The sequence below is a fragment of the Sminthopsis crassicaudata genome, chromosome 6 (genome assembly GCF_048593235.1).
Source record: "Sminthopsis crassicaudata isolate SCR6 chromosome 6, ASM4859323v1, whole genome shotgun sequence".
In the NCBI taxonomy this organism is placed as follows: domain Eukaryota; kingdom Metazoa; phylum Chordata; class Mammalia; order Dasyuromorphia; family Dasyuridae; genus Sminthopsis; species Sminthopsis crassicaudata.
Window position 1 is genome coordinate 249,990 of NC_133622.1, and position 12,830 is coordinate 262,819.

Sequence of the window (12,830 nt, forward strand, 5' to 3'; positions counted from 1 at the left end):
ATTTTCAGACATGGAGCCATAGAAAAGAGATGCAGCTGCTGTCAGGAAAAAGCTAGCTCTAGGCAGTGCATTATGGGTTGCACTCATCTTTTCAAATGCCTAGTGTATCACAGGCTACTGACCATGATGGCATTTCAGCTCAATGAATGAGTTATTGGCTCTGCTATTGGCAATACATATTGACAAAGGCCTTCAAAAGCAAAATAGTCCCTTTCAGACTCAAGGATCTTTTGGGAAGTGGTTTACCAGAGTCAATGGGACAGTGTATATAGGCATGGAAGAGTTGTGAGAGTTTGGGGAAGCAATTTCCTGAATCAAATTCATGGACTTACCCATATTCAATGGGCCAGTCTTAACTTCTCCATGGCACTAGCCAGCTCTCTAGTACCACAAGTGTCACAGCAATGACCTGTAGGGAGAGCAAATGGTTTCATTAAGAGCTAACCAGCCAATGAATTCACAGGTCTGATCAAAAACAAGACAAATTTATGACTTTGAGATTTGATCACGTTTCTCTAGGAGCAGTGGAAACTATGAAGTAAATCATTAAGATCTCATTGTCTCATGTCTGCAGGTGAAGAAATTGAGACTCGGTGAGATTGTGTCTTGCTCTGAGTTATATAGCCTATGAACAGAGCTGAGATTTGTAAACCATCAAGACTTCTGAAAAAAATCCTTCCTTTTCTTACTACTTATCCTTATTACTTCAATTTCTTCTTGTCTTATTGCTATACTAATACAATATTGAATATTAATGGTGATTATAGACATTCTTGCTTCATCCTTGACTGTACTGGAAAGTCTTCTGGTTTACTCCCCATTAAAGACAATGGTAACTCTTTGTTTAAATCAATCTTGCTTATTCTTCTAAGAAAAAGCACCATTTATTCTTGTGCTTTCTAGTGTGTGTTTTTTTTTAATAGAAATCAGTATTGCCTTTTGTTAAAATTCTTTTCTGTATCTATTGAAATAATAATACCATTTTTGTTGATTTTGTTGTTCCATGATACATTTGCTTAGTTTTCCTAATATTAAAGCAGTCTGATATTCCTGATATAAATCCCAATTCTTCATAGCATATGATTTTTACAATATTATTACAATCTTCTTGCTAATATTTCATTAAAATTTTTACATCAATATACATTAAGGAAATTCATGCATGGTTTTCCCTCCCTCTGTTTTTCTTCTCCTTCAATCAGGTATCAAGATCATATCTATGTCATAAAAGAAATTTGGCGGAACTTCTTTATCTGTTTTTTTTTTTTTTCCAAATAGTTTATGTAATGTGAGAATTAATATTCTTTAAATATTTGGTATAATTCATTTGTAAATATAACTGGTGCCGGGTTTTTTTGGGTAAAGAATTCATTTATGCATTATTTAATTTTTAAAAGTATTATTCAAATAATAAAAGGAATATTCAAATATTTTATTTCCTTTTTTGGTTAATCTGGACAATTTATATTCTTGGAAATGCTTATCTATTTCAATGAAAGTGTCACGAATTATATTTGAATTGACCTAACATGCACAAGCTAAAGCTCTGCAGGACAAAAAGTCCCTCATGTCATTCCCTTGCCAATACTCATTGAATATTCAAGGGACATCTTCTGTGCAGCACCCATCTTATTCCTTTTATGTATTCCTTATTCCTTTTATGTATTATTTTCCCTCTTTTATTAATTTTCTTTTGTTAATTTATATGTTTGTAAATATTGATCCATATCATTTATATGATTAAATTTTTTGGCAAATAATTGAGCAAAATGAATACTATTAATGACCTTACTTTTATGTTCATTTGGTTGTACATTCAATCCTTTCAATTTTGATACTGGTAGTTTGATTTGATTTGCAATTTTTAAAATCAAATTACCCAGTGGCTTATTTATTCCCCTCCAAAAAACAGCTCCTTTTTTTATTCAATAAATTGATATTTTCTTCTAAACTTTCAGTTTTATTACCATAATTTTTATTTTGATATTTATTTACAAAAGTGTAAGTTTGTTTTTTAGTTGCATACACAGTATGTTGCTCTTCCTTTTTCTCTCTTTTAGTGATATAATATTTACACATATCAGTTTCCTTCTATGTATTATTTTTGGCTGAATCTCAAAAATTTTGGCATTGTCTCATTGTTATCATTATCTTTAATAAAAATTTTTTGGAGCAACTGGGTGGTGCAGTGGATAGAGTACCAGCCCTGAAGTCAGGAAGACCTGAGGTCAAATTTGGCCTCAGATACTTACCACTTCCTAGCTGGGTGACCCTGGGCAAGTCACTTACCCTCAGTTGCCTCAGCAAAAAAAATAAATAAGAAAAAAATTTTTTATTCAGTTTCTAATTAATTTTTTTCTAGTTGTCAAAGACCTTTTATTATATATAGTTTTATTGCATTATGATCAGAAAAATGTTTACAATTTTTGCTATAAATCATTTTTGTAAGGTTCTTGTGCCCTAATTCATGATCAGTTTTTGAGAAGGTTCCATGCATAGCTGAGAAATAGATATATTTCTTTATGTCTCCATTCAATAATCTCCAGAGGCATATATATTATCTAAGTTAAATAAAATTTTATTTGTCATAAACTTCTTTTTTATTTATTTAAAAGTTAGATAGCCTTGAAAAGGCTAAATTAATGTCCCCCTTGCCATTTATTCCCCATCCTGTCTCCCTTATACAACTCCCATATATTTTCTATTTACTTATGCTTCTCATATAACTTTCCTTTAAGAATTCATTTGCAGTATCATTTGGAACATATGATGTCAGTATTGCTATTAATTCATTGTCTACAATGCTTTGTATAATATAATAATATGTATAGTATAATATAATATAGTATAGTAATTTGGTCATTCACTTATGCCTGACTCTCCATTACTGTCAGACTATAACATGCCAATACTGACCATATTGCTGTCAGTGGTAAAGACTGAGGGATGGCTTGCCAATTCCTTTTCCAGTGGATTAAGGCAGAGGTTAGGTGACTTGTCCAGGATCACACAGTTAGGAAGGGACTAAGACCTGATTGAACTCAAGTCTTCTCACCTTAGGCCCAGTGCTCTGCTCATTTCCTTAGCCATTGAGCTACTTCCATTGTATAGTATGGTATAGTATAGTATAGCATAGCATAGCATAGTATAGTATAGAGTATATGTATGTTTAAATATTATCTATAACATTAATAACATATGTTTTATATAATATATATTTTATATATACACACATGCACACGTAAAATGTCAATTATTGTTTCTGTTCATTAGTTTTCTTTTTAAATTCCACATTGAGGGTAATTTCTCAGTAACTGCAGTTGGTCTAAAATGAGATATCAGAGCACTCAATATAATACTGACAATTGGTGTAAAACACATTTCTGAATGAGACCAAATATAATATGAAGAATATTCTATCAGAATTAAAGCCCATGGTGAGAATGACTCTTGACAATCTTGATAAACTCTTGAAGAAGTGCTAGTTTGCTTAAAGTAAGAAATATATATATATTTCTTACTTTATATATTATTATGAATATATAAAATTATATATTCAAAATATATGCCCAACAGGGCAGTGTCCAGTGCAAACAGCTCCAATGTAATTGCCAGATGATGAGAAGAGATTTAGAAAGTGGTAAATAGGAGGGAATTAGATAGGTTAACTGCTTGGGGGAGAGGGTTTGCTTGTATTTCTTCAGATGGAGAAGGAATCAGATGGGTGCCAATGAGTCATATTCACCTTATCCATCAGAGAGGGACAGAAAAAGAGAAAATCCTCAAAACAAAGGAGAAGATCTAAGAAACATCTGACACTGAAAGAGCATTGCTGATAAGGAGACTGTTAAAGAACTTTAAAACCAGCAGGAATCATTGGATTTCCTAACACAAGATGAGACTAATGGACAATGGACTTATGGACATGTATAAATTCTCAATTTATGATTATTTGATGATGTTATTTGTTATATACTTCTAGCATGTATTATGTTACTATGTTACTATGTGTTTATGTAATCTATGTAATTATGTGTAATGCCTCCCATATTGATGGATTTATGTTTCAAGGTCACGACCACCCTATGTTCTAAATCAAAAGAAAGGGGGAGGTGTTAGGATTACAAGGTGAGAACTCAGGTTGTCTGGGCAATTCTCTAGCTCAGAATTCACATCTTTAGTTCTGGCCTTTAGGGGGAGTTTACACCTTTGAACTTCTGAAAAGGAGTTTACACAACCTTTAAAAGGAGTAAGTTCATTGGTTGAAGTAATTTTCCCACAAGCCCCTGAATTCTCACATGCCCATTCTCTGGGAGGATAAAAGAGGCAATAATGAGCCTGGAGTTAGTCTGACTAGGAGTTTGAGTTTAGACAATGGTCTGGAAGGAGAGTCTGTCTGGAGGCTCCAGAAGCTTCCTAAGAAACCTGCTCACAGAAGAAAAGATTTTACAGAAAAGAGATCTCCCAGAGAAGAATTATAATTGAAAAGACGACAGGACCTTTACACTATAATATACATATTTTACTTTGTGTCTGGAATGAGATAAAGCAATACCAGTGGTCAGTCATCAGTAATGATTCTTTGACTCTACCATGAAGAAGCACCGTATTGATCCCCAGGATATTCCTTGTTTCTACTACTCTAAAACACTGGAGGATATTGGTCTGGGTTAGGATTCCTCCTTATTCCCTGCATCAATCATCACCATGGTTGTGCCACAGAACTGTTCCTCTTCTAACCTTCCCTGTCATGGTTTAGGGCACTGCCACCCACAAGTCTCCCAGGAGCTCTGTCCCAGCCCCAGTGCTATGGGATCGCCTGCTCCCCATGCTCACTCCCAGCATTTCAGGTTCTTTGCTCTGTCTCCCCTTCATTTCTTTCATCCCTGACTTGATCTTCATGTAGTCCCTGCCCCACTTCGAGCACTCCTTCTGGAACGTTTCATTCTGTCCCCCGGGACTTCCTATCTAAAGGCTCTCCTGAACACCCCGTTGTCCGTTCTCCGATGCCGCGCTGACCTAAGTTGCCATCGGCACTACATCCAGGTCTTGTTCAGGAAACTCCAGGGCTCCTTACTGAGCCACTTCAAATTTCATTTCCTGTGTATCTCCTCCCTTTGAGATTTTAGTTTGGGGATAAACTTCCTAATATGCAGCATTCTTAACTATCACACAAAGACACGCATGCCCACAGCGTGCATACACGAATACACACATGCATCTGTATGACCTACTTGAAAAGAAATGTGTTGACAGGGAAAGAACCCTACATTTGGAGTCAGAAAGCATGGGGTGAAATGCTGGATCTGTTCCTCTTTGGCATTGGGAAAGTAATTTAACGTAACTGACTTTCAGTTCCCTCCTCAGAAAAACTGAGCCTACTAGGCTAGCTGATCTTTAAGATCTCTGCCAGATAAAAATCCCTTCATCTTGTAGATCTGAGAAGCCAAAGGGGAACTTAAAAACAAACTGTACCTCTTTAAAGACATTGACTGCTAGCTTCTCCACTTCAGGTAAGGGATAATGATTCAAATGACTTCCCTGAACCTGTTAGCAATGATTGCCATTTTGCAGAGGCAGCAAAATGGAGAGTTTGAAGCTTAGATATTTTTCGAGTTATGAAACTTGCATATGGTTCCTAAACGAACAGCTCTTTCTGGACACCCAATGAAGGTCTCCTCCCTGAGTTATTCATATTTAAAATATCTTTTACAAAGATGTTCTTAAGAATGAAAAGTTTCAATTCTAAGGTTAAACTTTACACTTACTGAGATGGAAAAAAAGATGAAGATAATATTAGAGGCATTAAACCCAGAGGCACAGAAATCCAATAAATGTTGCTGTGAATTGGTGCAACAGTTTGGGAAAGTCGCTTGGAATTACAATTGATTAAATGGTGATCAAATGCCCATAGATGGTGACCCAGAAACCACACTGCAGAATTGGTGAGAAAGGATCTAGATCCAGTAAAATATTCATTACAGTGTCTTTCTGAGAGCAAAAATGAAGTGGGTGCCAAACAAAATAGATTCTCTTCAGATGGAGAATCTCTAAAATCACAGCATATGAATGTTTTGGAATATTAATGTGTGGAACAGAGATATCAGGAGAAGAACTTATAGGAATGGATGGATTCTTTTTTTCTATTTTATTTTCATTACTTCTATGACCCGCTATGACCTGTACAGTATGTGCAGGCCCATCTTTACTGGAGCCTTGGCCAGCTATAAGCATATTTAATTAACCTGAGCTGATATTTATCAGTATTGGACATTTATCCATATTGAGTCTATTAGCTTGACCACCGTCTGCTTAATTTAATAAAAGCCTGAAGGCCTGGTTTTATGTTTCCTAGAAATCAGAAACCTTCCATTCCATCTCTCTGGATAGCAACAACCAATTAGATGCCCCATCCCCTTCTCAATGCTCTCTTACTTGGGATGGAATCTCTCTGATAAAAGCTGTGTATCTTCACTACTTCTCCAGCCCTCTTACCATGAACTTTCTCTATCCCTTATGTAGTGACAGAATGGCTCATCCTGCTGAGAGTTAATAAACAGCCTTTCTGCTTTCTGTACTGAGTGATCTCTGAGTAGTCATGATGGGAATCTGACAAGGGAAACTGAGGCTGGAAACTCCAAAAAGAGTCATTTCCCACGTTATCTTGATCTAGAAGCCAGCCCAACCCCACCTCTGTTAAGTACCACTAATTTACCTTTCTATAGAGTTCAGCAGACACCACCCAAGTTTTCTATAGAGCTGAACTAAAGCTAAGTAGTTAAGTACTCCTACTTAACCATCAATAGAACTGAATTCACCTTAAGTACCTCCACTTAAGCTCTATACAATTTGAACTATCACTTATCAAACTTTCTATAACCTTACTGAAGCCTATTCAAACCCAATAGCTCAGTATAGTCTCAAATCCTATATAGGAGGGTGGGAAGAATGGGCAGAACGAACAGAACTGACAGAATTCTAATTCCATCCAAGAGTTCTGCTCCATTTGAGATCTCTTGATGATTTGTAATAAACTTAAACTTCTACTTTTACTTGTAATTTAGTAAATTCTTTTACTTCACCCGCGCCTTGTCTCATCAAAAGCCTGCACATCCCCAACAGTCATTTTGGGTAAGGGTCTCCTACATCCCGCACATGACTGTGTGCGCTAACATGGGCTTCCTCCTGGATCCTGCAGCCCGACTAGCACTTACTCTGGAAGAACAGGAAAAAAATAGCAAGAAAGAAATTAGCCAGGTTTGTATCTGGTAAATTAAAACTATGATGAATTTATTTTAAAAAGTATTTAGCTTTAGGGTCTGGTCTGCTTGTAGAGGGTCAAAGATCCCAAAGACAAAGGGAGAATGAATACAGTCCAGCCTGGATGTGCAGTTATGAATGCTGTCCAGCACCCCGAGTTCCCAAAGGCCATTCATGTGCAGTTGTTCAGAATAGGGGCTTCCTTACTGTGGGTTAGTGAGGGGAGGACTTTCTGCAGGGCAGCAGGATGGTTAAGAGACCCTGCCAGACTAGGTTATCCTGAAACAGGAAGTCTGAACTGGGATCACTCTGCTTTCCCTCCTCCTTTTCCTTCCCTGCTCTGCCTGGGAGTTTGGTCTGTCCTCAAGTTGCTCCCCGTTTTTTCCCTAGGAGCTTCTCCAGTATCTCCTTGATTTTCTCTGGGAGCTCAGATCTCTCCCCTTTCTTCCCCTTGGAGCTGGGATCACTCTCCATTCCTGCACCGAAGCCTGTGCTTGCAGCTCCCAGGTAGGTCAGAGCCTGTATGCCCCACATTTCCGGCTCCCACTGGCTGCCTTGGCCTTTGAGTCTCCTCTTCTGACCTTGGGGTACATGACCAACAAGTCTACCAGGAAAACACCTTTCTACCAAGGCTGCCCCCTGCATGAGCCCCCATCCCCACCCCTTAACCTTTCCCAGACTCCCAATCACTCTCCAGACTTGCCCACTTTCCCAGACTTCAGTCTCTGTCCATAATTTCAGCCTTCTGATCAGCACCCAGTTGTCCCGGCTCCCCATCCCATCTCTTGGTTAGAGATTCAGCTGTCCTGCTGTCAGACTCCAAGCCTGAGCTCTACCAGAAGTCCCAGCATTCCTCCCCAGCTCCCAGGCAGACCTCAGGGCACAGTTCTCCTGCTTTCCCAGCCTCAGCTGTCCAACACTTCTCCCCCCACTGGACCCGACTTCCAGGACTTCCATTGGTCTGTCCTGATCCCCAGACCTCCTGCTTCCCTGGCCCCTCTTCTCTCCCACCCCTCAGAGTTGAATGCCAGACTGGATTTTGTCTCCCAGGCTCAGGCTTTCCCTGGTCACTCCCTGGGGTTCCATTCCAGAGCCCCCCCCTTCCTCCACCTCCCCACTTTTGCTCCCTCCTACCCCCAAGCAGTCTGCTGTCCAGAATGATCATGTGTGTGTTAGCTGGGTGGAGGAGAGGCAGGGAGGCAGAGGACCAGGTGGGAAGGGGAGAGCTCTGACTCAGGAGCCATGGAGGCTGACTGGTCTCCTCTCATCTGGGATCCCAAAGCCCCTTGTACCTCTGAGGGAGAAGAGGGGTAAAAGAAGGGGAGCAGTCTTCTTGAGACCACCTCCCTTTCCAATCCTAACTCTCTCTACCTTGTTCTGAAGGGTGCAGTCTCTCCCCCAGGGGCAGGGCCAGGGCCTTTGTAACTCCTGGAGGACCTCACACTCAGACAGGAATCCCTGTAGCCTTGCTTTCTGCTGAGAAAAAGAAGGGAAGTCCTCTCCTCCTCTGGGATGCTTCTCCCTCCTCAGCTTCTCCTGGTGACCTAGTCCTGGCCCAGGATTTGGGTCAAAAGCAGGCAGCAAAAGTGGGGTGAAATTAGAACAATTTTACTGTCAGGGCCCCAAACCCCATTCTCCCAGGCCATGAAATCAAAGGCAGGCAGCCTGAGACCAGGATGAGGGAAACTGGGCATTTCCATGCAGAGGGAAAAAAGGGAGGGACTCCCCTGGAGATCCTGGCTTTCTCAGGGTTTTCAGAGAGACTTAAAATTAAAGCCTCCCCATCGTTAGCTGTGACCTTTGTTAGGAAGATCTTTGGCTGTTGCCACTTTTCTGGGCCCTCCAGGGTGGGAGCAGCAGGACTCTGAGAGAAAGACCAGGCACCAAAGGGAGGAACTTGAGAAAAAAAAGAGTCACTGTGGGTGTTTGCTACCTCCACAGGGAGCATGGAGCCAGAGGGAATGGGCCCTGGGAGCCTCAGACCTCCACAGGTGAGTGTAGTCCATCCCAGACCTGACTAATAGCAGCACTCACAGCCATTTCCCTTGGCATGGAGGACGGGCTATGGAGCTGTCAGGGCCTGATGTATGGGTCATTTCTGTACAAAAACAGGGGAACCCAGTAGTAACACTGCCCTGCCCAACTACATCCTTGCACCCTTGGCATTTTGGGACCCGAGACAGACAGACACACACACACACACACACACACCTCTCCCATTTCACCATTTGCTTCTACATTCCTCCTCATTACAAAGGGACTGACCAGCCAACCACATCATCATGAATCTCCATTACAGAAGGAGTGGGTCTGCTCTGGTTAGGCCTGCCCAGTCCTCCTTAGCACCCAAAGACTCTTCCCCCCTCCTCCTGGTTTCCTGTGCCAAGTTTCTTTGAAGCTCCTAGAAAACTTTCACCCAGAGTTTGTCCTAGTCAGGCTGGGAGCCAATCCTGGAAAGCTTCCCCAGTTCTTGTCTTGGTCATGAGAGCAGAAACTGTCTCCCTGAGATGCTCCTATCCTGCCTCAGCTCCTCCAAGCCTTCCCAGGAATCCCCAAAAGTCTCCCCGTGACCATTCCTTGGCTCCAGCAGTAAGCACTGAGAAAGGCCTTGGGTCCAAGGGCAGCAGTTTTAATACCCCTCTGGGCCATTCTGCTGCTCTGGAGCTTCTAAGACCCGCCCTGGCACAGGGACCAATCTCTAAATGAAGCTGCTGGGATTCTTATCCTCACCTCCGCCATTCCTAGGCCCCAAGGTACTCTACCAACTTTTTTTTTTTTTTTTTGCTTGTTTAACTTAGGCTCCCCTATGCAGAGTGTCAGGCGCTCTGTGAGAGCAATTGGGAGGAAAGGAAGGATTAAAAGAGTCACATTAGGGTATCCTGGAACTCCAGGTTCTTGGATATTATGATTCCTCTAGGCTGCAGCAGGCCCTGGGTGGACCTTGAAGAGTATGATGGATAGAACTGACTAGCGTCCATTCCCTGGGAAGTAAACTACATTTCTCCCTTCATCTGCCTGTGTCCTGGGCATTCTTCCTTCCTTTGACCAGATGCCTGAGGCTCAGATGTCCCCAAGCCTTTGTTTGTAGAGATGTCTCTAGTGGAGGACCCTCCCTGAGACAACATTTCCTGGCCCTCCTTTCTCTCCATCTTATTCCCCTCTTTCTAGCCTCTCCTTAAGGTCATTCAGACAAAACAGAACCCCTTCCACCTTTACTCTGATTCCCTCTGTGAGCCCAAATAGGAATTAGAGGGAACATGAGTTAACTCACTATGATTGTATATAACTACTTGTTTCTTTTATTTTGAGTCCCTGAGGCTAGTTCATTCTGGATTTTGAGTCCCTGAGGCTAGTTCATTCTGGATTATATTTTGTATTTCTCCTCAAGGGTCTCAACTTTGTAAGTTTTCTACATTTGTGGTCTTTTCCTTAGGAATGCTTGGAAGGACTTTCATTAAAGGTGCTTTTCCCTTGAAAGCATTCCATTTGTTTTTGCTTCATAATTTGCTCTTGGCCATAGGGTCAGGTCCTTTGCCTTCTGTCATATCCTGTTCCAAGTTCTCTGCTCCTTAATGAAAGTTGCTGCCAAATTGTGTCTGGTCCTAATGGTGGCTCCTTGGTACTTGACTTGTACTGCACTTTCATTCTGGAGGCTTGCAGGCTTTTTCTCACTGACTTGGCAGCTCTGCCTTTTGGTGACGGTTTCCTGGGAATTTTCCTTCGGACATCTGTTTGAGGAAGCTGGTGTTGTTTGAGATAGATGCAGAAAGAAATCTGAGAATTTTTCTCTTGGCCATCAGGAGCTCTGTTCACATGAAATTATACAGGCTAGTCAGGGGAGTGGCTAGCAGGGGTATCAAAGGAGCCATTTTACCTTTGCCATTTGCTATTTCAGTGACTATATTATATGCACTCTTCCTTTTGATCATATTAGCTAAGAGTTTTCTTCACTTTATGAATCATTTCAAAGAAGACATTTTTGTTTTTATTTGTCATTTTTTATATCCAATTTAGCTATTCATTTATCTCCCCACTAATTTTAATATCTCATTTTTTGTACTCATTTTCAGTTTTTCATTTATTTTTTCTAGTTTTTTTTAATGCATATTTAGTTAAACATCTATTTTTCTATATACTTACTGTGTGAAGGTAAGTCTATTTCCTCACTTCCACTCCCAAGGTGAGCTTCAGCTGAAGCCCAGAAATTTTGGGATATTGTTTCATTGATGATTTTCACTTTCCTTTACAAAGTTATCATTTTGGGCAGGTCGGTGGCACAATGGATAGAGCACCAGCCTTGAATTCAGGAGGAGCCGAGTTCAAATGTGGTCTCAGACACTTAACACTTCCTAGCTGTGTGACCCTGGGCAAGTCACTTAACCCCAGCCTCAGGGAACAAAAAACAAAAAGAAAAAACAAATTTATCATTTCTAAGATCTGTCCTCTGACTCAGTCATTATGTAATATATCATAAGTAAATCTCCTTTTAGGTTTGTATTTTTTGTTGGTAATCTTTGAAATAATTTTCATTCTTATTACTTTAGGAAATAAAAGAATATATTGATTATTTCTGAATTTTTTCATCTGTGTGGAGGGGCTCTATATACCAATGGTTAATTTTTATAAAAGTACCATGTGTCGAAAAGAAATAAGCATATTTCTCTGTTGTCCCATTTAGAACATGCCACAAGTTCTTTGCTTTGAGTTTCTCTAGACATTTGTTCATCCGTTCTGCTTTATTATTTTATTTCTTCATCCTCTTTTCCCCTTACTTCTCTTGTAGATGCCCCTCACTCTCTGCCCTTCAAACAGTCCTGTTGATTAGTTTTCTAATTTCATCCATTTTTCTTCCCCTTTCTAACAAGGATTTCTCTCCCTCTCCTCATTGTCCACCTTCCTTTGCTGTTTTTCCCAGATTTCTGTTCTCTGTCACATAGCTCTCTGCTCACAGGGTCTTTTTTCCTTGACCCTTCATGCAGTTAAATGCTCCAAGGTTCCCATTCTGACGCTGTGCTGTAGGAGCTTTCTGCCGCTGCTTGTGGACCAACCCTAGAGATGGCTTCTTTTCAAAACATTGTTGTCCAGAAGTGAAATAATAGAATAAGGGGAATAAACTGTGGAATGTGCCTTACTTATAGACCAGGATGAGGTCAGGGAAGCAGTTCCTAGCTTGACATAAATTGTGTAAAATTCACTGTTTCCATTCTCTTTGGCCAAAGGTGGTTTATATAGGAGAAGAAGTTATAGATAAAAGGAAGAGCTAAAATAGGCACAAGGAGTGGGAAATAGGAAGATGTGCTGGAACAGCAATAGGGTTACCAAGGAAAACAATGTGGAAGAATTCATTAAGGGAATATGCCCTGTGGCCCTAGGATGCCGTTCCTTATGTGTTCCATAATAAGTCACTTCTCAGCTTTGTTTCAAAAGGTCCTAAATTCAATCAGTCTCTTAATGACCACAGATTCAAGAGTAGACTCTGACTCTTAGAAAGCCTATGACTTTTGGGCAAATTGCTTCTCTGTTTTTCTGTTTCCTCCCCTAAATTGGAAGGGATTGGACTCAACTTCTAA

The 12,830-nt window shown here is 40.5% G+C and overlaps 1 protein-coding gene and 1 long non-coding RNA gene across 2 annotated transcripts in view; one reads left to right on the forward strand and one right to left on the reverse strand.

Moving 5' to 3' along the window:
* The window catches only part of LOC141546281 (uncharacterized), a 119,226-nt gene that overhangs the window by 89,662 nt on the left and 16,734 nt on the right, over positions 1–12,830 (reverse strand). Inside the window, exon 3 of the long non-coding RNA XR_012483266.1 lies at positions 333–409. This is a non-coding gene — a long non-coding RNA (uncharacterized LOC141546281). The remainder of the gene's footprint in view (positions 1–332; positions 410–12,830) is intronic.
* The window catches only part of LOC141546278 (uncharacterized), a 49,828-nt gene continuing 44,694 nt past the window's right edge, over positions 7,697–12,830 (forward strand). The window contains exons 1-2 of the mRNA XM_074273965.1: positions 7,697–7,767; positions 9,202–9,251. Of these exons, the coding sequence (XP_074130066.1) occupies positions 9,207–9,251 (45 nt within the window). The 5' untranslated portion in view covers positions 7,697–7,767; positions 9,202–9,206. The remainder of the gene's footprint in view (positions 7,768–9,201; positions 9,252–12,830) is intronic.